This window comes from Myotis nattereri (genome assembly GCF_964212035.1).
Source record: "Myotis nattereri genome assembly, chromosome: 7".
In the NCBI taxonomy this organism is placed as follows: Eukaryota; Metazoa; Chordata; class Mammalia; order Chiroptera; family Vespertilionidae; genus Myotis; species Myotis nattereri.
The window spans coordinates 36,246,165-36,273,414 of NC_138082.1; the positions used below are offsets into that span (position 1 = coordinate 36,246,165).

Consider the following 27,250-nt stretch of genomic DNA (forward strand, 5'->3'; position numbering starts at 1 on the left):
TCCGCCTGCCCTCCCCTCCAGCAGGATCCATAGGTAGCTCCTGCTCCAGCCCAGAGATGCAAACATCATTACCCTGAGCTCCTGGGGGCTGGGGGTGGAGGTGCAGGATTTGGACATAGGAGGGAGGGAGGTGTTGGGGACGAGGTGCACAAGGTGGGGTGAGGGAGGCCCAGGGTCCCAGCGTGGAAGATGGACAGACAAAGGCTAGAGCAGCAGCAGGGTGCGGCGGTGGGGGGAGATGGGTGAAGGAAGATCAGGGTCTGCTAGCCAGGTGGGCGCTGGCACCCAGGTGCATGGCCAAGAGCAGTACAGGGCAGAGTGGGGAGAAGCTGGGCGGGGAGAAGAGCGGTGTCACCCGTCACCCTTTCACTCGGCTTGCTTGGAGGTCAGACACCCCCACAGCCACTGGCCTTGCCCCACGCTCTGAAGTCCAGGACATCCCTCTCTGGACCGCTGTGACCGCAGCACATGCCTGGTAACCCTGACTCCAGCCCTGCAGCCCCCTCGGGCAGGGCTCCTAATCTCGACCTCCACGGCCTTGCTGGTCCTCCTCCAGGAGGTCAAAAACCTGAAACCGTCTTATCTTTCAAGCCCATCAGTTCTACCTCAGAAGTCTCTCCGAAGTCCCTTGGCGGGTCCCTTACCACCGGCCACCCTCCTGCTTCCCCCATGGCCTCCACAGCATCCCAGGAGTCGTGGGATGCAGATTAGACCCCACCTCGATGACACACAATCTCCTGCTTCACCTGCAGCCCTGCTGCCCAGCCCCTATTCACATGGGCCCGAAGTCCATCCCTGGCCCTGGTTACAAGATGAAACTGAGGCCCAAATACTGGTAGCCCCTTGCCATAGTCACACAGGGCACCTAGCAGGCAGGGACTGAAGGGGACAGGCTGATGGGCTGCTCCCGGCAGCTGCCTCGAAGTGGGGACAGTGGTGGCCTTCCCACCCCAGCACCTGACTGGCCAAGGACCTTTGCTTGAAATCGGGGGTACTGAAGGGAGCATACCTTCTCTATGGGTTAAGTAAGGGCACGAGGGTCCTTAATTAGTACAGCCTGCAGAAAAGAGGGGTTAAGGGCTGCCAGGACCTCCCAGCCAGCAGGGAGAGCTGCCAGCCCTGCCAGCCCAGGTCCAGTGGGCCCTTGTGTCACCTATACTCTGATCAGCCCCTTGGGGGCCTGAGCTCAGCAGGGGCCGGCACTGGGACATCTGCTTTTCCCACACCTGGGTGGTAGGTGCCCCTGCACCTTCTGGGTTCTAAGATGCCCACTCTTCACACTTCAGCACTGAAACGGGTTGGACTGAGCAGTGGCAAGCCTCAGCAGCTGGCCTCATCTTTCTTTCTGAGGGGTGCACGAAATACGGCTGGGACCACAGATCTGGCTGCTGCTCTGGCTCCGGATCAGAGAAGGTGAAGGAAGCCTCCCTGGCTCCTTCCTCCTAATCCTGGTCCACCTGGCCATGGTGATGGACACATTCAGCCAGAAGGAACCTCTGGGGCCCGGGAGCCATGGCACCAGCCTCAAGGGACTGCAAGCTAGGGCTCAAAGACCCCACACCCCGTACAGAGCCACCTCACAACAGCACTAGACATGAGGGGGTGGGGCCATGGGGCAGAAACAACCTGGCATTAGCATGGGCCACCGTGGGGACGCCCTGCCCGCACACAGGGAGTGGCTCTCAGTCTCACTGGCAAAGATCTGGGTTGAGCAGCCCGGTACGCAGAGTACAACTGGCTGATGGTTTGGCCTTGCCAGCCCAGGTGGCAGAGTGCATGGAGCAGCTCAGCGTTTTCCCACCCAGAGTCCCGGACACTTCTCTTGGGCAATCACCTCTGCTCCCTCACCCAGTCCCTCTTTTCCTAGGACCCCTCCTCCCCAATTCCTGAGAGTAGTGGTCTGGGCAGAAAGGATTGTAGGGGGAAACACTCCCTCTGCTTGGTCAGCCATCCCCCTATTCACCCAGCACCCCAGACTGCCAACGGAAGATGCCCCCTGGGGGTGGACCCTGGGCGTGGGTAAGGAGGCTGGGTCAGGATGAGGGAGGCCCAGGCTGGGGGCCTTGTCCACGGAGGTGAGCACACCTTGAAGCAGGCTGAAACCCGCCGAGAGAGAGGAGGTGGCAGAGACGCAGAGCTAGAGCTGTGTGGCGGGAGGGAGGAGGCAGCGCTGACCACGAGATTGGTGAGGTGCAAAGATGCATGCTGGGCCAGGAAAGCCTTTCTGAAGGGAGATGAGAGTGAGTGCCCCAATTCTGCTTAAGCTTTGGAGAGAGCCGGCAGCTACCAGAGGATCAGAGGAAACCACAGCCGGGTCCTTCCCAGGGCCCGGCCCACATAGCTGCTGAGCGGGGAAAAGCCAATTCTTGCCAAACAAAAAGATCAGGATGGTTCCAAAAGAAGCCCTCCTTGGACCGCCCACAGGCAGGGCCGGCCTCTCAGGGGTGGCTTTACTTTGGTTTGGTTGTTTCCTGACATCTCAGACCCACACGGGGAAGTGCCGGAAGGACCCAGCTCTTTCTGGCTGAGACTGCAAGAACCCACCCCCGTTTCTCCCCCAAGTCCTCGCTCCCCTGTGTCCTGTCCCATGCCTACCTGTCACCTGAGTGCCTCCTGGGCCCAGCAGGCCAGAGGGCCTCGCCCTAGTGGCTGGGCTTTCTGAGGCTCCACTCCCTCTCGGGCTCTGCAGACCGAAGCCCAGGCATCTCAGAGGGAGAGAGCCACTTGCTTTTATCCAGTAGGCCAGCATGTCACTCAAGGGACCCTAATTAGAATACATCCAGGATGTGTGCCCATGGCAACCTGCTTCGTTCCAAGAGGATCCGTGTGAACCCCACTCTCTGAGGCCGCTGCAGCCCACAGCTGTCAGTACTGGCGCTCAAGGCCAAGGCTTCCGAAACCTCCATTGGACTAGCTCAAGCCCAGAAGCGGCTGCTGCAAAAACCATCTCGCACCTTTTCTACTGTAAACATGCAAATTCAGCTGCTTCAGGAGCTGCTTCTCCTTCTCCCACAGGAGGCTTCTAGGTCTTTCTTTCAGTCAGGCCTCCAATCCATGATGATAAACAAGCGTGGCTGGCAGCTGTATCTGCCTGACCTCGGCCTCTCTTATCCACCCAGGACACAGCACTGGGCTCCTCTCTGCAAAGGGCACTTTCTGTGCAGGCGCAGGGCCGTGTGTCTCTGGCCATGATGGCCTGGGAGGTCAGAGGACAAACAGTCCTCACCTTTAGACAGAGACAGGTTCAGAGAGAGGCAGGGTCTGCAGGGCCCCTGCTTCTGAGGGAGGTCCTTCCACTGCCCGAGCGCAGCCCTCCTCCCTGCCCTGCGGGACAGCTCCCCATGCTCTGCTCCTTTCCCTAGAGGCCCCATCTCTTCAGGGACCACGGGGCCTTGAGGGCGGCATGCCCCTGCTTTCCAAATGTCCCCAGTGGCAGTCCTGCTCAAGGATTTTTTCCAGGGTCCAGCGGCCACCTCCCGGGTTCTAGGCCCTCCCTGAAGTGTGTTCCCCTGCACAGAGCTGGCGGCCATGCTTCAGGAATGCAGGCGCCCTGGAGCTCCTCAGGCCCCCTCCTGCGAGGCCAGCCCCTTGGCCCGTGGTCACGCCCTGAGGGCGGTCAAATTGTGCCCACAGCAGTGCTCCTGTGCAAAAGAGCTGGTTCCTTCCCAGCATGCTGTCCTTGACCTCACCAACCTTCCTACTAAACTGAACAGGGGGGGCCGGTCGTAAAACGGGTCCCGGCCGTGGCACAGCGCGTGCTCCAGAAAGACGTCGTCCTCCAGGTCCTCCTCCTCCTCCTCCTCCTCCTCCTCCTCCTCCTCCTCCTCCTCCTCCTCCTCCCCCAGGCTCTGCTCCTCCGCAGGCTCGGTGGTGTCGGAGTCGGGGCTTGAGGAGGTGGGGGAGGGGGTGAGAGCAGCCATGCGCGCGCTCATGCACGTGTTGAGAAGAGGGTAGCTGCTGCAGCCAGAGATGACTGAACTGAGGTTAGTAGGACAAGACAGAGAGAAGTTAACACCAGCCTCGCACAGGTCACACAGGGGCAGGGGCTTCCAGTTACACCCAAACCAAACACACAGACCACCAAGAACTGCCTTCAAAGACGAGGACCGAAAGGGCACCCCGTCCCAGGCTCAGAAGGAAACTGCATGTGTGGTCAGTGGACGGTTCTGGAAGGCCCTGGAAGCACCGGCGGAGTGATCCTGCCGTGGTATGGCTGAGGTCATGTGAAGACCTCATGTGCTTGGCCATCTGGAGGCCTCTGAACACCACGCCCGTCCCGCAGGGCGAGGGGCTGGGCACAGACCCAGGCCAGGAGACCAGGGCCAGGAGGCCTGGGACTGAGGCTCTGGGTGGCACGGCCCTGTGTCCCCACTCCCACCACAGCCACCAGGTGACCTGTGGAGTCAGACTCAGCCTCACACACTCACACACGCAGATCTGGGTGACTTGGTGGCCACGCCTCACAGTGGGTGTGGGGACAATGCTGGGAGCCCTCCATGGTCCCTAAATAACAGGGGTCAGACCAGGAAGGAACAGGGCGGAGAAGTCAGGACGGGAGCAGGGCCAGTCGGAGTCCTGCCTTGGGAGGCTCCCGCCCCCCTGCCCTCTCTTCTCTTTCAATCTCAATCTCTCTTTTTCTCAATCTCTCTCTCTCTTTCACTCTCTATTTCAATCTCTCTCACTCTCTTTCTTTCTCTTTCTCTCACTCTCTCTCTCGCTCTGTCTCAGCCCAGGGAGGGAGGTGCCCACCTGCCCACCAGCCGGAACCAGGGGAACCGGTCGTAGAAGGGGTCTCCGCCAGTCACCACGTTGTCACAGTCCTCGATGACGCTGGAGGGCACCTCGGCTGCCCGGTCATACATCTCCCGCATCAGGTCTAGGCGCTGCCTGCAAGGGTGCAGAGGTCAGTGTGGGAGCAGTGGGGATGGGCACTGCCTTGCACACCCTCTCCCACCTCACACCCTCTTTCCACCAAGAAGGGCCCAGGAAGGGCCAGTCCATGCTCGCCTCCTCTGGGACTCAGCTCTGGCTACAGCGTCTTGCTCAGGGTTGTCTGAGGCTCAAGCTGCTTTCCTGACAGCCCTCTAGGTCCTCAAAATCGGTCACTGAGCAAAGGACTTCCAGGTAAACAGATGAGGTCACCACTAACTCCTCCCAACTCTGGCCAGGTAGCAGCAAGGTGGGGCAAGCAGGCAGGATAGCTGGAAACCAGCAACAGGGAGGTAACCCTTAGCCGGGGCAGAAAAGTGGGGAGAGAACCCCGAGGGGGACTGCCATGGGGACCTCAAGATGCTCCAGGAATAAAGGGCAAATTGGTGATAGGATACAGAAAATGATATTTAAACAATTACTACCCCCAGGAAACCCACAAGTCGAGGAAGAAAGAAAATGCAATCTTCCCGCCAGCACTCAGGTGTAACATGAATGAATGAAGGGTGAACATTTATCCAAACATCAGCCTGCAGCCCTGGGAGGTGAGGAGGGCTGTGAATGCGAGTGTGTGTGCCTGGGCAAGGGCGGGGATCACTGTGTGTGTGTGTGTGTGTGTGTGTGTGTGTGTGTGTGTGTGTGTGAATGAGCCATACAAGAAAGGTGTGTGAGAGTCTATGAATGTGCAGTGTGTGCTATATTAATTATATTTTATTAAAGGTCTGGTGCACAAAATTCATGCACAGGTAGGGTCCCCCCAGCCTGGCTGGTGATCAGGGCCTAACTGTGGGGTGACTAGCAGGGTGATTGGGGGTCCCCCGCTGGCACCCACCTTGGCTGGCCGGGGGCCTGTGGGCTGGGGGCAGCTCCTGCGTTGAGCATCTGCCCCCTGGTGGTCAGTGCGCATCATAGCAACTGGTCATTCCACTGGTCGATTTGCATATTAGGCTTTTATTATATAGGATGATGTTTTATGATCTTTGGGGCCCTTGCTGGCTGGGGAGAATGCCCCTCCCAGGCCAGCCAATTCTCAGACAGTAAACTCTTTGGGGGTGAGTTTTACACACACACAGCCACCCCCTTAGCTGACATACACCCAGGCAGTGCCCCTGCACTCCATCAGCCCAAGGCCAGATACCAGGCAACTAGGGGCAGCTCTGTCCTCGCTGTCCAGCCCGCACTGCTTTGCCCATGAAAACCCCATAGGGCCGTGGCCGAGGCCTCTCCCTCGATCCTGTCTCCCTTCTGCCGTCCTGTGCTCCCCTCTGGCGTTCCTCTCATTTCTAGGGACTGTGAGTGACAGTAAACTTTTCTTCAGTGGCACTGGCCTGTTGTGTCTCAGTCACCTTTATAAATTAAGGGCAGGGCACATGTCACACACAGTGAATGTGTGGGGACCAAGGAGGTGGACTGTAGCAGCCCCAGCAGCCCCCTCCCGGCCTCTCAGGCCCTGTGTGCCCATCCTGTGCCACCTCCCTGCAGCTCCCATCGCCTCCTCCACAAAGACGTACTACACGTTCCACGGCATTGGTGGAGGGAGAACCGGGCCCTGTGTGAGGCTGGGTCCCAGTCACTGTTTGCTTCTGATTTTCAAAGAGATTAAGACAGGAGAAAAAGCTGCACGGACAGGTGTCCCATACAACTGGTGCCCGCCCCCCTTTTGGTGGCCCCCATCCCCAACGTCCACTTCTGCTGCCACCCGCCACACCTGAGCTTCTCCAGCGTCCAGTAGTGGGTGGCCCCGTTCTTCTGGTCCTGCACCTCCACAGCCACGATGGTGCGGGGGAAGGGTCGCGTCTCTCGGTCTTTGGCGGCCTCTGGGGGCAGCAGGTCGGGAGGCAGTGGGGAGTAGAGTGTGTCCGTGAGGAGGACGAACTGGAACTGGACCTGTGACAAGCACAAGATGACCACCGTCAGCCCCCTGGTGGGCGGGAGCCAGGGCCCGGGAAGGGCTTCCTTCCCAACTCCCGTAATCATGCTGCACGTGGGAATCTCCCCACCCACCACCGGAGAGGGCTACACCTGCCCACCTGCCTGCCTACTGAGCCGGGAGCCACATCACCTCGGTCAGTTCCCTGCCTCCCTCCCACCCCCCGCCCCCCACCCAGGGGCCCAGGCCGGGCAGCACCACTCCTCCATGCCCAGAGCAGAGGAGCCCAGTGTCAAGTCCAGCCGTAAGCAGGACAGGTGATACCCTCCTCCAAGACCGCCGGTGGGCCCACCTTCTTCTTGAGCTCCACGCTGATGGCGTTGGCCTCCTTGAGGAAGATAGCGTTGCCCCAGAGCTGGTCCCGCAGCGACGTGAACTGGTACCACCTCCACTTCCGGAAGGCCCACAGCGCCAGCTCGCACTCCCTCTCCGTCCACGGGACTGTGGGGAGGGGCCACACGGTCATGGAGGCCACGCCACAACATCCTGCTCTGGGTCGGGGCCAGGGGCTCTGTTCTGGGTCCCCAATCTCAGCCTAATTGTTCTGGGTGCTCGGAAAGAAGGGAACTGGCAGGAAGAGGTGATATGAGCCGTGTAATATGAAAGGAGGCTCTTCGGGCCCCAAGGAGGGCAGTGCATGAGCATCGTCCTGAGCCATCCTGAGTCGGACTGAAGCTTGGTGAGGACTGAGGGGCCAGCAGGAAAATGGCAGGCACACCGCCATGTGGGGAAGCAGTGGGACGGGGACTGCCCTGCACACCCTCTCCAGCTCACGCCCTCTTTCCACCAAGAAGGGCCCAGGAAGGGCCACTCCATGCTCCCAGACTCAACCCCTACTCCCAGCGACTCCTCCCACCCAGAGCCCTGCCTTTTGGAGCTCAAAGGGCCCTCATTGGGTAGATGAGTCCAGACAAGGGGAAACCAAGGTCACATCCGCACAAAGGTGCTAACCCGCAGACCAGAGGTCAAGCAGGACGTGAACTCCATGGCTACCCTTGGGCCCCACAGCAGCATGAGGGCAGCCAATGGGCCACCTAAGCAAATGACCCAAGGTGAGGAGCAGTGACCTTGTCCGGGGAGAGCTCCAGCCTCCAGGTGGTAGCACAGGGTGAGTGGACATAGGACACCCTCACTGTCCTCGCCATGGTCCAGGCTGCTGCCTTCAGAACTCCATGTGTTTGCACACGTGTGTGCAGCTTGTGGGGTGCTTTCCTGCTGCAGCACAAGCTCCCTGAATCCTGCCTCCCAGGGACAAGGCTTATTCCCAAGGAACAGGCAGGACCCCAGGGCAAAGATGCAGACCAACTGACCCCAGGAAGTACCCTGAGGGCTGCATGTTCTTGGAGACCCAGACCTTGCCCACCAGCAGGTTGGGGAGCCCTCACCTTCGTCCTCTGGCTCTTCCTCCTCCTCGTTCACCTCTGGGAAGTACCTGGACTCCATCTGCTTCTGCAGGGCCTCCAGCTTGCTCTCATAGTCCTAGCACAGAAGCAGGGTCTGTGACTCCCCTGGGCCCCTCGAGCTGTGGGCCCCAGGCCTGCCCAGTGGGCCCAGACATGGACCAACACAGCGATGGCTTGGGGTAGTGGAGAGTAGGGCTGTTTGCAAAGCAGGGACCCGGCTCACCCCACCCAGGCATCGTGTGGGGCCTGGGGACCAGGGAGTGCCACTCTCACCAGCCTTTGCTGCTCCAGCAGGTAGGTGGCCTCCTCCCGCTCCCGGCGGTACTGGTCCTCAAGCTCCTGGAGCCTGCGAGAGCAGGGGTGGGTGACTGTGGGGGTGGGTGACTGTGGGGGTGGGTGACTCGGCGGGGGTGGGTGACTGGGTGGAGGGGGACGTGGTGCTGTGGGAGCAGCATGGGCCCTGAGGGGAGGCTCCCAGCCAGCCTCACCTCTGCTCCATCTCCTGCTTCATGTCGATGCCCTGCTTCTCCAGCAGCTCGCGCTGGGCGAAGGCCCAGTCCACAGGCTCTGAGGGCGTCTCCGCGCAGGGCGTGCGCTCGCGCTCCTGCCGCGCCTGCTCAGGGTGGTTGAACCGGAACACGTGGCTTTTCCCCATGATGATGCGGTTTCCTGAGGGACAGAAGCCAGGTTGAACTAGGGGCACCTGCCCCCTCGAGTGGCCTCGGGTGGTGGGGAGGAGAGGGAAAAGGGGGAGCGGTCCCTTCCTCGAATTGGGCTCCCAGCATCTCCCACCCCAGGAACCACACCCGGGTCCTCAGCTCTGTGGAACTCCTCCGCTCGCCCCTGGCCCAGACTTCAATGGACCTCCTCACTTGCCCCAAATCCACCCTCTCAGCCCCTCCCCTCTGTAGCCAGGGATGTTTGCAAAGTGTAGTCCCGGGCTTTCCCCATGTCCCATCCTTGCCATGGTGCCACCCCATGCCAGGCTCTCCTCCCAGCCTGGCGCCTCGAGCCAATGCTCTGCCTTCCCGAATGCCCACAGCCCTGGGCAGACGGGCCCCACCGGCGGAGGGTGGCACGGGCCTTCTGCACGGCTGTACCTGACCGAAGGATGCTGGGCTCCGTGACTTTCTTGCCATTGACGTAGGTGTCTGCCCCCTCACAGGGCTCCAGGGTCACCACGGCTACAGAACAGATAGGGGGACAGACAGAAGGACTGTCAGGAGCTGTCAATGTGGGTGCCACACCCTCCAGCTACCTGCAGGGCTCTGCTCACCTGACACCCATGTGCAGCCCCACCACCACTCTCCTCCTTGCTAGCAGCAAAGCCTTAACTGTTAGTGGCACCTTTTTGGGCCTCAGAGAAGCCGAGGGGTCACACCTGATTAATAGGTGAGGAGAGTGGCACCCTGTCAAAGAGCCAGGAGGCTGTTCTGGGCTGACCACCAACCCTGTCAGGCTCTCCAGGCAGGCAGCATGTCCCCAGGAGTCCCGGAGCCTCTCTGCCTCTGTGCTCCCCCACTCAGGGGAAGGCAGGCTTTGGGGACAGAGAATTCTGGGAGAGCCAATGTCCCCAATATTGTTTAAGGCCACCACCCTGAAGTGTCCAGTTATACAGCCGGTGTCGGCCACCGTGTGCAGCCCAGAGGTTGGCTGGACACCTGGCCTCAGCTGTAACAACACTCTGACCAGCAGGTGCTCCCCTAGACATCACACCCAAGACAGGCCATGTAGACGGACGGCAGACAGGCAGGGAAATGGGCCGGTGGCCGCTCCGCTGACAGCGGGGAAGTGTGGTCCAGAAATAATTCTCCACTTCCCACCTGGCTGGCTCCTCATGGCTCACTGTCCTCCTACCCAGGATCGCCCCAAAACACACCGACACAGCCCCAGCCTAGTCGCCCAAGCCCCTGTCTGATGGAGGAGCTTCCCAGGACTGACCGGGGATCTTGGAGGTAATGAGCTGGCCTGGGCTGACCGGAGGCTCAGCAGCACTGGGGTGGGGTGAAGGGTAGCAATACCTTCACTGCCGCCTCTGGAGTCGCTCCGGAAGACACAGTGCTCCTCCTTGATGAAGTGCCCGCTCAGGACGATGTCCTGCCGCCTCTCCCCGTCCTCACGGCCCACTCTGTGGGGAACAGGGGGAGCACAGTCATCAATGACCAGGGCACCCAGGATGCCACCTGCTGGCTCCCTCTCCACTTCCCCTGCAGCCTCCACGGACACCTACCTGGGCTTTAATGGGAAACACCCAAGATGGACATGAGTGGGGGTACATGGAATACCCCCAAACACAGCCAATCCTGGGAGAGCCACTCGGCCCAGAGTAGCCACAGCATCACTTCCAGGAAACATGGATGGGCCCTCACCCCCACTGCTGCCCCACCCATGAGCCTGCTCCACCCGGTGAGCCCACCCCACCAATGAGCCACCCCACCTGTGAGCCACCCCACCTGTGAGCCCACCCCACCTGTGAGCCACCCCACCTGTGAGCCTGCCCCACCTGGTGAGCCCATCCTTGATATAGTAGAGGAGGCACTCAGACATCAGCGGGTCCTCGTTCAGGTTGACAAGATGCGGCGTCTAGGGAGAGAGGAGGGTCACCTGTCTTGCAGGGAGCAGGAGCCCAGCACTGGCTGCCTACCTGACCTCTCTCCCTGGGCACCCGACCACCACCAATGCTGGGCCTGGCCTCGTGCGGGACACAGCATCCTTCCAGCTTGGCAGGAAGGACCGGACACATGAAGGAAAAGTTTCCCAGAGGAAGAGCCTTTGACGGGGACTCCACAGACTTGGAGGGGACAGCCAGGCAGCAGGCTGGGTAGGGGCTCAGCCTTGGCACTCAGGGGGAGCTGGGCTTCGGGAGGGACTGGGAACCCAGCTCTCAGCACTCAAGGGCCCAGGGGCGCTTGGAGTTGTGGTGGGCACCCAGGAGCGAGGGCTCCAGTGGGTACTCGAACCAAGGAGTACAACTCTGGCCGAGAAGGCCTTAGACCCTGGCAGTGGGAGCAGAGAGGTTGTGAAAGTCTCCATCCAAGTCGACAACCCCCCACCATGCCTCTCCTGTCCATGGTCGAGCAAAACACAGTTCAAAGCCAAGGTGACCATCTCCCACCAGTGGCCCCTGTCTAAGTACTGCCCTGGACTCCCTGCTCCACTCTGTCCCCAGGGCAGCTGCTGCAGGCTCTGCCCCCTGGGGCCCGACGCCCCACCTCCATTCCTCTGATGCTCTCCCCCTGTCCCTCAGCTCAGGAACCACCATACTGTGTCCTGGGCAAGAGTCCTGCAACAGGCAGAGGCTGGGACGGCTTCCTCAGTTTCCCACCTGACATCTTGGGGCGCACTGTCCCCACCCAGAGCTATAAGTCCCTCAGCACCCCACTCACGCGCCTGTGCAGGGCTGTGAAGACCTGGTCATCAGACTCTAGGACAAACCATCCCCAGCCACCCCAGCCCGGAGCAGGCGTGTGTGGAAGGGCTGTGCTTGCCGGCTGGGCTAAGTGAGGGGACCCAGAGTCCCAGGAACACTGTGGGTCTCAGGAGGAGGTGTCTGCAGTGGTCCCCAGGGTCATCCTCCATACCCAAGGCGACCAATGAAGCAAAAGAACTGCAGGGCACCCAGCACCCTGAGGCCCCTGCACCCACAGCTCCACAAGCCAGCCTGCGGGCGCCCCACCCCTCCAGGAAGGAGCAGGGTCTGAAACAGCCCAGGAACAACACACTCCAGAAAACCAAGGCCTCTCCAGAAGGGATGTGAAGTAAGACCCCATCAAGGCCCTGCCTGCTCCCCACTCTGTCCCAGGTCCCCCCAACACCCCTTCCTCCTGCCTGTCAGCATGCACTGTCCCCCAGCCTGGACTGTGTGGGGGCAGAAGCCCAAGAAGCCTGGTCCCATTCCAGGGAGCCCACCATACCAGTGCCCTCGGCTCCTCTTCCCTTGGAGCCCCCAATGGCTCAACGGGGGCTTCAAGGACTGGCAAACACAGAATCCATTTGCCCCAAACAAAGCTGGGGTGAAAAGCCGACCACTGGGGGCTGCACTGTGGGAGGAGGCCCGGTGCCTCCTCACCAACAAGGTGGCAGGGGCAGGGCCTGGAGAGCCACTACGTCACTGCCTCCAGGGAGGCCCCCTGGCTTGGAGCTCTGCTCCTAAAGGCTCGAAGGATCTGGCAATCTTTGGGGTGGGTGGTGGTGTCTGGGTCCTAGAATCATCAGAGACTTTTCCCCAAATGCTCCATCTGAGCATCGGAGCAGGGACTCCGTTGGAGGGCTCCCAGCTGGCAGACCCTGAGACCCTGCCTAAGACAAGGTCTGGTGATCATGCACTCTGCTGGGCTCTGAGAGGGAGCTGACTCCCAGCCCTGTGTCCAGCCCCTCCCTGTCTGTGGGCAGCACAGGCTCCAGGTTGGGTCCAGCCTGAGTCTGGTTCCCAGTGTCACCCTGACCTTGACGAGCACCCCAGCCCACTTCCCAAGGGTATAAGGGATGCCCCGCCCTGAGGAGGGGGGCTGGGTCTCACACAGGGACAGCCTGTCTGTGGTGGGTGTGGGCCCTCAGTGCCTGGACCCCCTGCTGTACGCCCACTCCTTCTAGAGGACTGAGACCCCTCGAAGGCTGCAGGGCGCCCAGGACTGTTCAAGCCAGGCCCCACAAAACGGGGACCTGCTCCTACCTTTTTGGGAGAGAACACACCCAGAGTGCCGCCATCCTCCCTCATGGCCACGCCCATCTCGGCCAGCAGGGCTTCCCTGGAGGGAAGAATGGGGGTTAGCTCAAACCTCAAGAGGCCACAGGACCTGCCTCCCCCCAAGTGACCGGGAGCCAGTGGTGCTCTGGCCACACAGTCCAAGGCAGAGCCCAGGCAGTGACCCATCTGGTCAGTGAGTTAAGGTGTCTGCCTGGAGGTACAGATCACCTGATCAGGTCCGTGGGACCACAGGGACAGGACGTGGGGGTCACCGGGTGAGAGAGGATGGGTCTGCCGCAGCTCACGCTGGAGCGCAGAGCTGTGCTGGCCCTGTGTCCCCACCACCCACCTCTCCATCCGGATGGCTTCCGTCCGCCGAAGCTTTTCCTCCCAGGTCTCGTTGAGTTCGGCTATGATCTTCTCTGTCTCCTGGGGGGCGACATGGAGCAGAGCGAGGTCAGGGGCCAGGCAGAGGGGAGACGAGCAGGGCTGCAGAGCACCAAGACCCCCGTGCCCCAGTCCACGCTGGAGCTTGATTTCTGAAGGATCCTGGGCTGAGGGGTAGTGTGAGCTCAAAACTGTGTGCTTGCCTCTGGGCACGCCCAGGGCACGGAGTGAAAACAGTGACCCCGGAGGGAGAGGCCTGGGCTGGTTCTGATGCACAGATGCTATCAACACTTCCTGTTTGCTTCCAGCCCCACACGCTGGTGGGCCCCACACCCAGGGGGGCCTGCAACACCCATGTGGGCCTATGCCCAGGGCCCCCGCCCGCTGCTGCCCCACCCCAGCCTGGAGTCTGGCCTCTGCTTTTGAACCCTAAACCCTTCCGTCTCCAAGGTCTGGGCTCACCCTGCACCCAGGAAAACAGAACAGAAAACCTAAAACCAGCCTGGCTCGTTGCAGCGGGTGAGGGAGTGACTGTGGGCACAAAGGGACCAGAGGGCAAAGGCTCACAACCACAGAATAGCCAAGAGGGGAGGCAGAGCCCCCAGGACACCCACCACCCTGTCAGCAAGCAGGGCCGCGTGGTGCTGGGTGGAGAGCAGTGACGGATGGAGGGGGCGCCCGTGGCACGGCCTCACCTCCTGCCTTTAACAAGAGGGCTCAGCCCTGGGCCCAGAGGAGGGGGCCTCCCCGGGAGGCGAGGCCATGCCCACGGCTCCAAGCTCAGTTTCCCAGGGCCTGGTGCCCACTCTGGCCCTGCCCTCACCTTCAGCCTTTCGATGGCCTCCTCACTGCCCGGGGCAAACAAGAGGCGCTCGTGCAGACTGGACACAGAGGCCGCACGGCTGGACAGGGCCGAGAGCGAGGATGAGGGGCTCATGCCCACCAGGGCGTTGGTCACTGTGGAGAGATTGTCAGGGGCTTGACTCAGCTCCGCCCAGCCACAGTTACGGTCATTGTTGTCACAGTCAGACAGGTCTACGGGAGGAAGGGAGGGAGGGGGGGCAGACAGACGGGAGGGAGGGAAAAGAGACACGAGTTGGGAGGTGGGAGAAGAGAAGGCAGAAAACAGAAACTATTAGTGAGGCGCAGCTGCCAGGCGCCGGGCAGCACATGCAAGGCCACCTGTCACCCCACACGATGGGCCCTGCCCCCCCGCCCACCCCTTCCTGCAGCAGCACAGCACCATCAGGACCCCCAGAGCCCCTCGCTCCACTCCCCTGCCCCGGGCCAAGGCCTCTCTGCGTTCCCAGCACCTGCATGCCAAACCCGCGCCACCCAGGCTGCCTTGCAGCCTCTGAACCTGAGCTGCATGAGCTCCATGGTTCCTCCCGCCCTGTCCACTTCCCTTCACCGTCACTGGGCCCTGACACTCATGCTCATCCTTTCTGCTGTGGGCGCACCCCTCACCTGGCCCACAATGCATCTCTGAGCTTCGGGTCAAGCTCTGCTGTCCACCCCTGGAGGGACCCTTCAGGAAGCCCCTACTCCTTCACCCCCGAGAGGCTACTCTGAGCATGGAGTATTCCAGCACTGGGCACCCAAGGAGCCCCAGCCACACCAGGGCCCCGAAGGCCCCAGAGTTGGGGCTGTGACACCCCTTAGGCCCCTCCTGGCAGAAGCAGACGTGGAGCAAAGCAGCAGCAAACAGGACAGCACGGGGTACCAGGGAAGCCGAGAGCCCCTCCACCCTTGGGGTCGGGAGGCACTGAACTGTGCCCTTGCTCAGGGAGCCAGGCCCAAGGCCAGCAGGGGTCACAGGCGGGGAGGCTCTGACAGCAATCAGACTCTTGGCATTTCCAGAGGGAAAGGGCCTTGGGGCATGAAGGGCCTGAGAGAGGTCAGGGCCAGGAGCCAGGGACGGACCGGGCCTCCAGCACTGACACTCGGGACTCCCCAGGCCTCTGGGGCACATGGGGTCCAGGAGTCTGAGCCCAGACACTTTTAGTCTGAAGAGGCCTTGGCAGCCCCTTGCCTCCCTGGTGCTTCATATACACAGGGATGTGACCCCAAATCTACCAGAAGGGCACCTGTGAGAGGGCTATTGTCCCAGCCCCTAAAGAGGGGGTGAGCTTGCCCCTCCCCGCTGTCCCTGGGCCTCGCCCCTCCCGCTGGGCTGCCCCACACCCTGAGGGCAGGTGGCAGAAGCAGGGATGCACAGAGAGCAGCAAGGGGATACACACATTTGGGTCCTCCGGGCACAGTGTTGGCTAAGGGGGGGCAGAGGCGTGGGGGAGGGAGGAGAGACAGAGAAACAGAAGAAGAGGTTTGTCTCGAGAGTCCGGGGCTGCCCGTCCCAGGCCGGGCATCAGGCAGGCAGCTCTGGTCTTCAGCGGGGACACAGGGACCCCCGCACCCGTGGCATGCCAACATGGCTTCTGGGGAGACCATCTCTGGCCTGCTTGGGCCAGCACCAAACCCAAACCATGCGGTCCCCCCAGGCCAAGGCCAGTACCCAGGCCTCCCATCCAGGGCAGCTCTGCCAGGAACAAGGCAGGGGCTGGGACTGGGTCAGAGGGACCTCGGTGGCAGCCTGACCCACCCCAGTCCAGGAGGAAATCCCAGGAGGGAGGCCAGGCTGGCCCAGGAGGTCCCTGGGGACCCACAGCCTGGTCCCCCTGCCCAGGATAGGCGGACACAGATACTCACTGTCGGTGATGTCCCCAAGACCCTGGGCATACAGCAGGTCCCGCAGCCGGGTCACCTCATCCTTCAGCTCACGGATCAGTTTGTTGTTGGGGTCCTCGTTGATGACGGCGTTACAGCGGATCTGCTTAGCCCGGTCCGCGTACCTGGGCAGCAGAGGGAGCTGTGGGTTGTGCCCATGCTGGCAGGCCCAAGGGTTTGGGGGGAGGCAGAGCAAGGGCCTGGGGCTTGGGCAGAGCAAAGAGTCACCCCACTGGGAGTCAATGGGGCCATTTTCCAGAGACCTACAGGTGGGGTCACCCTGCCCTAGCTCATCCACTTAGGGAAACCTAGGCCCCAGGAGAAGGGATGGGTGGCATCTTCTCCCTACGGAGAGGCCTGGGCTCCTGGACCTTGGTTCCAGGGTGGAGGGAGCCCGTGGGGGATGTGAGAACATCCACGTGTTTGCCTGTCTGAGCCTGAGCCTTGCACAGCAAATGCACATGTAGGTACAGAGGGGAGCATGTCCCGTGTCCTTTTTCTCTTTACTACCAGTGGTGCTCAGTCAAAAGGACCCGAGATGCTGACCTGGCTGCTGGGCAGCCTCCTGCAGGGCAGGAGCCGGGGCCCCCCGCGAAGGGTACCCGCCTGCAGCCAGGGGGACCTTTAAGACACCTTCACCCCTCTGCTAATTAAAGATCCACAGTGGCTCTCATGACTGACTGGGGCTGCAAGCTGCTCAGCCCACAAGCACAGCTCTCCCAGTCATTTGCATGAGGGCCCTTGGCCACTCGTAGCCCCAAAGTGTACCCCAAAGGGTTATGGGAATGCAACAGGTCCCATGGAGACCCAGGCACCCCTGACAGCAATTGGAGCCTTAAGGAGCCCCAGGTGAAATGACCTCCCCAAGAGGCACCCCTCTCACAGGTGTTCCTGACTGGGGCAGGGAGGGATCACTCCCACCTAAGCCTGGTTGGGGCGCAGGGCCCGCCTCCCTCAAGAACACACCTCAGCGTGCTCAGGGTCTCGTCGTAGTTGATGTCTGCGGGGCTCAGGGCTGCCACCATCGCCGTCCTCGAGTTCCCACCTGTGGGAAGAAGACCAGGCCGTGCAGGTCAGCCCATGGCCTTGTTCTCCCCTCTCGGTCCCCTCCTACATTTACAGCCGGGGGGGGGGGGGGGCTGAGGCTCAGAGAGGTAAACAGAATCATGGGCCAACTGGGTGGCACAGAGGGGCTCTAGGATGCAGCCGAGAAAGGCCGGGGACCCGCTGTCCATGTTCATCAGGCCAGCCCAAGCCTCAGTCTATCTCCCTAGGCATCCACTTCCCCCGCTGGGGAGGACCCCCAAGTTTATATTTGGGTGAGAGGCATTTCAGTCTCCATCTCCCCATCTACTGCTACTGGTTACAAACTCAGGCAGAGAGGAGAAGGGGTGATTTATGGCAGCTCCCCAAAACCCAGCAAGCAGAGTCCCGGGTCCCTGTCATAGAATGGGAAACCAAGGCCCAGAGAGGAGTGGGTACTTGGTCTGGGTGTCACAGGCCCGAACCAGGAACCCTGACATGGGTGGGTGGGTTCTGTGGCCCGTGGACCATCCTGGTTCCCCACACTTGTGGTCAATAACCTTTCTCTGGCCACTGTCCCAGGCCCTCTGCAAGGACCCCCCAGGTTCACCTCAGTCGTGGCCCAGAAAGGAACTAGGCCTCCTGGTGGCTGGGCACCCCTCCAGGCAGGGAGACGGGGCAGTGGCCCAGGCTGGGAGTTAGAACCCCAGGGTTGGGCGAACCCACCAGTCCTCACCCAGGTTCTCCCTGAGGAGCCAGGTCAGCACAGAATCTCGGTAGGGAATGAAATCTGTCTTCTTCTTTTTCTTGTTCTGTGCGGGAGGAACATTCAAGGTCAACCCTGAACTCATGGAGGAGGAGGGGCAAGCACAGGCTGTCCCCAAAGCCAAGGCCGCCGTGGGGGGCAGGGCTGGGCCAGCCCAAAGGCTTCTCCACACCTGGACCCAGGGTGCCCCGCCAGGCGCCTCCCCCAGGGCTGGAATCAGCGACTTGCTGCACCTCCCTCAGGTCCCTCGCTTGTCATCCCCACTGTGTCTGGGTCGCACAGCGGGACCCGAGCCCAGGCGTGCTGATGTCCCGGCTGGTGTATCGCCTCCTCCCTGTCAGACGGGCCCCCTGAGCCCCTCCTCAAACACCAGCAGTGGCTCTGCTGACTGAAATAAAAGGCCCCACTGCGAAGTGTGGCATCCAGCCTCCGCCAGCCCCACAGCTTACCGCTCCCTTCCACACAGCACTCACCCTCATGTCCATCAAACTTCCCACCTCCCTTCAGAAGCCAGGTTGCAGGCCCTGCTTTCATACCTGTGCCCCTCCCTCCCGTTAAGAAGCACCCTCCACACTGACTACCCCAGTGGCTCTTTATTCCTCTAGTAAGGCAAATCCACTCAAAATGTGGACACCAGCCCATATAATGGCTGCGAGAATCACCTCAGTGGACCCGCTGTGACTGACGTAGTGACTCCACTAATCATTAATATTGTTACTTTCCAGTGTCGGCTCTTTTACATGCACAGCTGCTTAAGAAGTATTTGTGGCCCTAGCTGGGTTTCTCGGCCCTTGGACCAAAGGGTCTTGGGTTCAATTCCTGGTCAAGAGCACTGGGTTGCAGGCTCAATCCCTGGCCCCGGTCAGGGCCTGTGCAGGAGGCAACCGATTGATGTGTCTCCCTCACATTGATGTTTCTCTCTCTCTCTGTCTCTATTTCCCACCCCTCCTCCCTTCCTTCCACTCTCTAAAAATCAATGGGAAAATATCCTTGGGAGAGGATTTTTAAAAAATATTTGTGGAGCCCCCATAGTGGCCGACAGGCACGGCCCCTGCCCCCAGAGCCCCTCCCATGGACACTCACAGGTGCCCCTGCAAGGAGCCGGGCCATTTCTCTGGGGCCAACACATTCGTCACTGCTTTTTAGGATGATCCCCAAGAGGAGCTCAACAACTCTCTGGGGACAAAGGGTGGAAGCTCTAGAGACACGCTGTCAAAGGGGGTTTCAGGAACGCTGGGACGGCTCTGTGAGCCAGTTTGAACTCCAAGCCATCAATACTTGGGGCTTCCTTTTCTCCTTTGGAAACTTGGTGGGTGAAAAACTCCATTCCTACTCTTCTTTACTTAATTCCTGAGGCTGAGTCTCCGCCACATTTGTCGTTGTCGCCACAGTTCATGCCCTACAATCACTCAGTTACCTCGCCTTTGCCTTTCGCTGCTCCCTCACCAGTGCCCGTCCACCCACCAGCAGCCCTTGCTCTGCCATGCTCAGCAACTCCCAGAACCACCCACCGCCCTCCCTCTCCTTGGCCTTCCCAGCCTGCACCGTCTTATTCCTAGAAGGTCAACACAGTTGTTCGTATGGAAAGAGACATGCAGGCTATGACTATTACGATAGCTTTAGTAACTGTTTCACACTCACAACTATAATCCTACTTTTGCCCACCCCTATATTCTTCCTTATCTGTTTCTATTATCTGCCGCCTGCACTGCCCAGGCCCCAGAAGGCCTGTGTTGCTCTCCTAGCTCAGGGCCTAGCTCAGAGTTGGGCGCAGTGTGTTTGCTGGTTAAGTGCACAAGTGAAGGGGTGAATTCTACTGCCGCAGCCTTCGCGAGGGTAGCCTGAGCTAAGGGCACTGTTTGCTTCTAGCCCCTCCCCATCAAGGACTGAAGATGCCTCCCCACCGGAACTGGAGCAAGCAGCTCACCTTATTGGGCCCAGAGTCCTGAAAAGGAAAAGACAGAAAGAGTCTGAGGACCTGGAGCGAGACTGGGGCCCCAGGGAGTGCGAGGAGAGGGGGACGGGCTGGCTCCAGAGGGCAAAGGAGCAGGGAAGACCTGAGCACGTGCCAGGCGTCCATCACTCGCCGCCCGGCCATTGCTGGCCACCCTGAGCTGGGCCTGAGAGTCAGACCAAATGATAGGGCAGCCTCTCAGCCTGCTGCCACCCATCAGCCCTTCCCTCCATCAACAACTTCAGAGGCGGGCAGGGTCTCCGGAGATTTGCCCATCCCTGGCTGAAGGCCTGGGTGTCTTGGTGAGTGGGCAGTACTGCCTGCCCTGTGGGGCCCATCAGACCCAGTCCCTCACCTCCAAGGGCCATGGGCTCCCTCCTGGAGGATGGCCCGGGTGGGGCTAACTGAGGTCAGAGCTGACACAGCCCTGCCCTCCGAGAAGGACGCCAGCCAACAAGCTCACCAAAGCTCATGGTGACCCTGCGAAGGGCCCTGGGAGGAATACAGCTCACCCCAATTTTACAGGTGGGGACACTGAGGCTTCAGGAAGTGACTCCATCTGTAGCCTAGTGACACCCCACCCACATCTCTGGGCTTCCCTAGAACCCCGACAGGCTCCCAGCATCCCCCGAGGAAAGCAGGACAGGGCGGCCCCTCCATGGTCTGCCCCATCAGCCTCGTCCTAGAAGCCCGAGCCCGCTCACCATTTCAGCCAGAGCAGAGATGACCTTCCCCAGTGTAGTCAAGGACTTGTTGATATTGGCTCCCTCCTGTGGTGGAGAAGATGGTCGGGACATTAGGAAGCCTCGGGAGCCTGGGGCCTGACCCATGTGGGGTGGGCTGAGACCACCCAGCCAGGACTGTTGACCTGTTAGGCTTTTAGGGGGTATGGGAGCCTCCGACAGGAGGCCGATCCGAGGCCCACCTGGCCGGGCAGGGAGTGCAGTTTGCCCAGGGTTCTCCTGGGCTTCCTAGAAATCCTAGTAACACCCCACACGTGCCCCACCTGGAAACATTTCCAAACCCCCATCCCATCCATCAGGTAACAGTGGGGACCAAAGGGGGGCTCAGGGAAACAAAAACTCTCTTTCCTGACACTCAAGGCTGCTTGACCAGAGGTATCCCCTCAGGACCATGTCCGGCCAGCTCACTGCCCCTCCCACAGCTGCCTCGGAGCCTGTGTTCTTCCGGTGGGAAAGCATAGACCCCAGTGGCAAGGTGCTGTGGGGCCCACAGAGGGCCCAGCTTTCCTGCCAGGTTGTCTGCCTACTGGCCTTCTCCCATCTCCTCACCTGTGCCCCCCACCCACCCACCCAGGCTCACCCTTGGGGATGGCCCCAATACCTCCCTCCAACCCCAAGAAGGGCTGAGCCCTCCTGCCTGGCCCACCCTGGACCAAGCCAGGATTGGAGACTTGACCCCGCCTTTGAGTAGGGCAGCAGGGGACACGCTGCTCTCCGTGGGCACGGCGGCTGGGCCCCTACCTTGAGCCGCGTGCCCTTCGCTCCTGTGGAGTCAGCCCGCTCGCTCCCAGCCAAGTCCACCAGGCTGATTTTGCTCACCTGAAAAGGCAAATGTGTCAACTGCAGAAGATGACATGAGGCTGCCATGGGGCACCCTTCTCTGGGCACCGCTTGAAGGGCCCACCCACGGAGCCACGGCCAAGCCCCACCCTGGGGGTCTAAAAGTCTGTGGCCCTGCGTTCCCTCTGCACCTCTGTTCCCAGCTCTTCTGACACTACCTGAGGTTTGAGGCCACATCACCTCACAGACTGCAGGCCCCCCACCCCTGAGCACCAGGGTTGTGGCCACACTGTTTTCTGCACACTCGATGCTCTTCATGTGTTTGTGCATAGACTCCCCACAGCACCCATGAGGTGGGTCCCTCACTAGCACCCATTTCCACAGACAGGAACTTTGCCTGTGCTGGGGTTTAAACCTGGTTCCAGTGCCCCAGCCACTGCTTGAATTCCTCGTGCCCGGGGCAGGGGGCCCAGTACACTTCCCTGGCCTAGGGCAGGTGGCCACCTGCATTCAGAGGAGGCCAAGGCCCTCTTGAACATGGCTACTGCGGGCAAGTCGCCCAGATGTCAACAGGCCCAGACATCAGTGGGACCCTCTCGGTACCCGGCAATCACGCTGACCCATTCCTGCCCTCCAGGCCCCATTGGACTGTCATGAGCCTCCAGGAGGGTAGTGCCTGGCCGAGGTGACCCCAGCACCACCAGGTCTAAGTGGCACTATCTTCCCTGGCCCTCCAGGAGGTGGCTGAGGTGCCCTGGGAGAAGGCCTGGACGTGGGGGTTGGGGAGAGGCACAGTCAGAGGGAACCCGGCGCTGTAGGGCACAGCTACTGGTGGACGTGAACAGGCTTGGCACCGGCCCCTGCTGCCCCTTTCCGGAGCCCACAGATGCGTGTCAGGATAGAGGCCTCAGAAGAGGACCCCTCCTGCCCGGGTCCACAGAGCATGCCACGGCACGTGGGAAAGGCATCTGGGGCTGTGGGCAGTGGGGCAGGGTGGTGCCCGCTCAGCACAGCCTCTCCTTTGTGCTCGAAGATGCCAGTGCCCACGGTCACTTCTGTGACAGGCACTCACTCAAGCTGAGACCTCCTGGCCTCCATTGCTGCCTCCGCGGGTTGCCCAGGCATCCTGGGCCTGTGGGGCTGTGCTGGGGTGCAGCTCTGGGGACATCTCAGCCCCCAGTCTCCACCAAAACCATCTGGTAGGAGAGTCCATGGCCCCTCCACCCCAACTCCTTTCCACACCCAGGTGGCACCAAACGCCCAGATGAGGCGGCCTCCCAGGTCTGGCCAACCTCTCACCAAGGGGTGGAAGTGCCTGGTACCCGGTGTGAGGTCGCTGCCCATGCCTCCCAGGCCAGTGTGTGGCTTGGCCTCCTCATCCTGCCTGACCGGCCGGACCCGTCCGCCTGCCTGATGTCACCAGCACCAAGGCCACGCTCACTTTCTCCGTGGTGATGTCGGTCTCCGCATCGTGGCGCTTCTGAGTGAAGATGATGTTGAAGACGGCGTGGGAGCGGCTGCTGGTCTCATTCATGTTCGTGGCGGCCACAGTCCTGAGGGGACAGAAGCCACGTGTGGTTACCCGCCCTCCTGTGGTTGGGCATTCGGGTCACCAGTGGTGCCAGTCCCCTGGGCCAGGTCATGGCATGTCAGCTCCCCTGGGTTCTCAGAGCTGCCCCGCTGGTGACCATGCCTCCTGTCAGAGCAACAGGGCCCACACCCCTTGTCTACAATGTCCATCATGGGACCCTCACCCCCCAGCTCCAGCCTGGTACTTGGGGTGCTGTGACTGGGGGTATACCTCTACTCCCGGGTGCTCGGCAAAGTCAGGTATTGCTCACTCTATAAGCTGGGCAGGAGCCCTCACGGCTGTGATGTGGGAAGCCCCAAAGCCACCGACGGGCAGAGACCTCTGGGAAGTGTCCCCCGATAGGCTCCCTGTCTGACAGCCCACAGCACGAGGGGCCTCATCAGAACAGCGCCCCGACAGGACCACAAATGAGGGGTGGCAGTGACCCACAAAGGGAACCCTAGCCCTCCAGGAGTCCCTGGGTGATAAAGAGGGGGACTGTTGTCATGTCAACCAGGCAGTGAAGCCCAGGAAGATGGGCTGCTTTTGGCCGGCAGTGCCTACAGCTGACACTTCCCCATGAGCTCCTGCCCAGAGCCCTATCCACAGGCCCCATTTACCCTCAGAGCAGGTGGGCCAGACCTCAGTCTCCCGGTCACTGGGCCCAGCAGGCCAGCTGCCTGTAGGGATGACCACCTGGGGCAGCAGCCACAGATGGCACCGGCACTTCCCCCCGCAGGGTGCACAGCCCACCCCCAGGAGGAGCAGCCCACCTGTACGTCAGTGTCCCCCTGTGCAGGGAGCTGCAGGCCCCCAAGGCCCACACCTCCTCAGGGAAGACAACAGGTGCCCCAGGGACCAACCTGCCTCACAGAGACTGGACACTGTGGGCAGAGTGGGGGTTAGAGGGCGGAGAGGGTGGGTGAGTCACCCCACAACACCTGGCCTTGTTCCCTGAGTCCATGAGGTCCTGGATGTCATTGTAGGAGGTGACGGCCAGCTTGGAGAGGTCCTCCACGTACGGCCCCAGCAGCGGGTGCTCCCTCACACGCAGGTTGCCCTTGTTCTTGGGGTTCAGGAGGTCGCGGACACGCTCACAGTAGATCTCCATGTAGCTGACCTGAAGGGCAGAGACACTTGTGTGGGAGCCACCATCAGAAACCCCAAAGATAGGTGTGGGGACAGTTATCAGAAACACTCGAGATGGGAGGTGGAGCTGTCGTCAGGGACTCCTGAGGAGGGGGTATTAGGAGATGTGGGGGGTCACTACCCAAGAACCCTGAGGAGGGAGTGCAGGGGCCACCATTAGAGACTCTTGGGGTAGGGAGTGTGGGTACCGCCCACTGGGTAGGGGGAGGTGTGCAAAGGAATCCAAGCTCCTGCGAGAGTGTGTGCATTGGGGGTGTCAGCGGCTCATTGCACACCAGCTGAGCAGAGGACTGCCCCCTCGCTCCCCTGCGCCCTGCACATCTGTGCCCTGAGTGGGTGTGGTGGCATGGTTGCCACATGTGCAAACGAGTGACAAGCTAAGGGATGGGGACTCACTATACACCAGAAAAGCATCGCTATCCATGCCTAGAACCCCAGTCATGTCTGGAGGACCAGATGCTGGGCGGGGACCCCTACCTCCACGGAGTAGGACATGTTGTCATTGGTCGTGTCATTGATTCGGGAGAACAGGTCCTCACAAAGCTGTAGAGACCCAAGACACAGTCAGATGATGAAGGCCCTGCCCTCAGGGTGCTATGGGTTGCCTGCGCCCAGGCTAGCCGTTGTTCTCCTGGCCCCTCTCACACCCTCACAGTTCATCTTGAAGGCACTGAGAAGGCCTGCAGGCGAATGAGCTGCTGTCTTCTGCTTAACTCAGTGGTCCCCTCATTGACATCTGACCTTTTCTCACGTATCATCTGCTCACACTGTCCTGCTCCTCCGGCCACCCTTGCCTGCATGGGGTGGGGGTCTGCCATGTTACAGACCACCCCATGTTCTCTGCTGCCCTGACCAGGTCAAGCACAGAGCAGCTCAGATCCAGAAGCCCACCCAGGGGCTGGGCCGGGGTGGGTCCCAGCAGTATCTGAGGCATCTGCATCTCAGCCTTCAGTTAACCTGGGCACCTCTCCCTGCCCAGACCACCAGTCCTCACAGCCCCCAGGGGAGGGTCACTTCCACCAGCGGGTCTCCCAGCTGCCCCTGTTGCTCTGTGGTCCCTGTCGTCACTGGGTCCTGCCACCCATCGCCTGTGCCCTCCCTGCCCCACATGCCTGCGGGATGATGCCCTGTTGGTCTTTTTCCTGCTTGCCCATCATGGTGTAGGACTTGCCGGCCCCCGTCTGGCCGTAGGCAAAGATGCAGACGTTGTAGCCCTCGAAGGCGTGCTGCAGCATCTCCTCGCCGATGTCCTGGTACACCTGCTTCTGCGACGCATAGTTGATGTCCTCGGGCTGCAGGATAAGAGGGGCTGCAGCTGCAGGAGTTGGGGGCGCTGTGGGCTCAGCCCACTATGTTCCCCGAGGGCCCACATCATATCCCGGGGACCTCCAGGGCAGGAAGAAATGTGGTCATCGCCTCATTTAGAGAGGAACATGCAGCTCAGAGAGGCCTAGGGACTGGGTGTGGGCCACACAGCAGGAGAGGCTGAGCGGTGTCCACACAGCTGTGGCCCACCTCCCGTGGACCCCCAGCCCGGGCTTACCGAGGTGTGCGACCAGTAGGAGTAGTCGAAGCTGAAGCTTTTGGGCGTCTCCTTGGGCTGTTTGGGGTTGACGATGGCTGTGGGGAGGGAGATGGGTGTGGTGGTTAGCGCTTTGCTGCATCTCCACTGTGTGTCCGGGAGTGCTGGCTGCGTATCCGCCCCCCCCCCCCCCCCCCCCCCCGCGCGCAGGGACACAACTTATTCTCTTCCCATCTGTGCCCTCTCAGGTTCTTTCCAGGTGTGAGCTCATAGCTCTAAGGACTGTCCCCTCACAGGTCCCTCCCTTCTCCCTAACCAAGCTGCACCCCGGCCTGGCTGAGGCCTTGCTCATGAGTTATGGAACATCAGTTCACAAACTAGGAAGGAAGCCACAAACTCAAGGTGAAGCGATCACCCACCCTGGCGCCTGCCAAGTGTGCCAGGAGACTCCTCCCCCGAGTCCAAGGCTGCTTCACCCCAGGACTGGGCCTCAGTCCCCAGCGTTTCCCAGACTCCGAACCCAGCAGGCAGTGGGTCCTCAGTGGCAGGAGGGACCTTGGCCCCAACCCTGTCAGGCCACCCTGCCTGCTGCCCACTGTCTGAACTCGAAATGTCCATGTTGATAGAGGACCGTTAGACCCCCCAACGTCCCACCCAGCTGGAGGCAGATCCCTCCAGGAGATCCACCAGGAACTCGGACAAGTCCCAGTCATCAAGGCTTCAGGCACCCCTAGGAGGCCACTCCCCCACCCCCATGTTTGGGGCTGGAGGCCACGGCTGCTCACCATCACTGATTCTCCCCAGGGACAACTGGCTGGGGCCCTCACTTTCCTGGGCACGGCACAGCCTTCAGGACCCCACACCCCTGGCCCTACCAGGTGACCTGTCACCAGCATCGAGAAGCAGACCCCTCGAATTCATATGTGCACGTCCTGACCCCCGGGCCTCAGAATGACCTTATTTGGAGGTGGGGTCCTTACAGATGTAACTGGTTAAGATGAGGTCATACTGGAGTCAGATGGCCCTAATCCAACATGACTGTTTCCTTATAAAAGGGGACATTGGACACAGACATGCACACAGGGAGCAGGCCATGCAAAAATGGAAGAGGGATGCAGCGATGCGGCCGCACGCCAGGGACTGCAAGGACTGCAGTGGCCGCCAGGAGCCGGAGAGGCAGGGGGCGGATTCTCCCTCACAGCCTCTGAGGGAACCACCTGCCCACACCTAAGCTTGCACTTCCAGCCTCCAGACCTGATGTCCAAGCCTCCGTGTGGTACTTTGTAGGGCAGCCCTGGAAAGCCAACACCTCCGCTCAGGCTTGCCAGGCTCCTGCAGCTGCCCCAGGCCCGGTTCCTGGGCAGGCCCCTCGGCTATTTGCCCTGGCTGAATGTCCTGCTCACAGCACGGGCATCAAATGAGGCCCCATCCCCAGGGCTGACCTGGCTTTGGGCTCCAGACCCCAGGCTTGAGCACTTCTGGGAGATGACCTGGTGTCCTTGGGAAGCTACAAGAAGGAGAAGGCAACTGGCCATCACATCCCTGTCCTCGCAGCCAAGAGGGAGTCACATCCATGCTGCCTCCAGGAGCCAGGCCCAGCGGAGAGCAAGCTGCCCTGGCTTCACCTCCTGAGACTTAGGGGCTGGGCCACCACAACCCCAGTGCAGATAATGCGGGCGCCGT

The 27,250-nt window shown here is 61.0% G+C and overlaps 1 protein-coding gene across 1 annotated transcript in view; it reads right to left on the reverse strand.

Moving 5' to 3' along the window:
• KIF1A (kinesin family member 1A) overlaps positions 1-27,250 on the reverse strand; it is a 71,506-nt gene that overhangs the window by 25,778 nt on the left and 18,478 nt on the right. Inside the window, exons 3-26 of the mRNA XM_081095578.1 lie at positions 25,589-25,665; positions 25,158-25,337; positions 24,523-24,588; positions 23,838-24,016; positions 22,768-22,879; positions 21,288-21,365; positions 20,508-20,573; positions 19,777-19,794; positions 17,820-17,895; positions 17,027-17,105; positions 16,043-16,185; positions 15,577-15,603; positions 14,160-14,371; positions 13,299-13,378; positions 12,935-13,010; positions 10,766-10,845; positions 10,284-10,390; positions 9,363-9,446; positions 8,751-8,931; positions 8,536-8,608; positions 8,245-8,338; positions 7,152-7,300; positions 6,638-6,816; positions 4,750-4,887 (exon numbers count right to left, since the gene is read on the reverse strand). Coding sequence (XP_080951704.1) covers positions 4,750-4,887; positions 6,638-6,816; positions 7,152-7,300; positions 8,245-8,338; positions 8,536-8,608; positions 8,751-8,931; positions 9,363-9,446; positions 10,284-10,390; positions 10,766-10,845; positions 12,935-13,010; positions 13,299-13,378; positions 14,160-14,371; positions 15,577-15,603; positions 16,043-16,185; positions 17,027-17,105; positions 17,820-17,895; positions 19,777-19,794; positions 20,508-20,573; positions 21,288-21,365; positions 22,768-22,879; positions 23,838-24,016; positions 24,523-24,588; positions 25,158-25,337; positions 25,589-25,665 — 2,554 coding nt within the window. The remainder of the gene's footprint in view (positions 1-4,749; positions 4,888-6,637; positions 6,817-7,151; positions 7,301-8,244; positions 8,339-8,535; positions 8,609-8,750; positions 8,932-9,362; positions 9,447-10,283; positions 10,391-10,765; positions 10,846-12,934; positions 13,011-13,298; positions 13,379-14,159; positions 14,372-15,576; positions 15,604-16,042; positions 16,186-17,026; positions 17,106-17,819; positions 17,896-19,776; positions 19,795-20,507; positions 20,574-21,287; positions 21,366-22,767; positions 22,880-23,837; positions 24,017-24,522; positions 24,589-25,157; positions 25,338-25,588; positions 25,666-27,250) is intronic.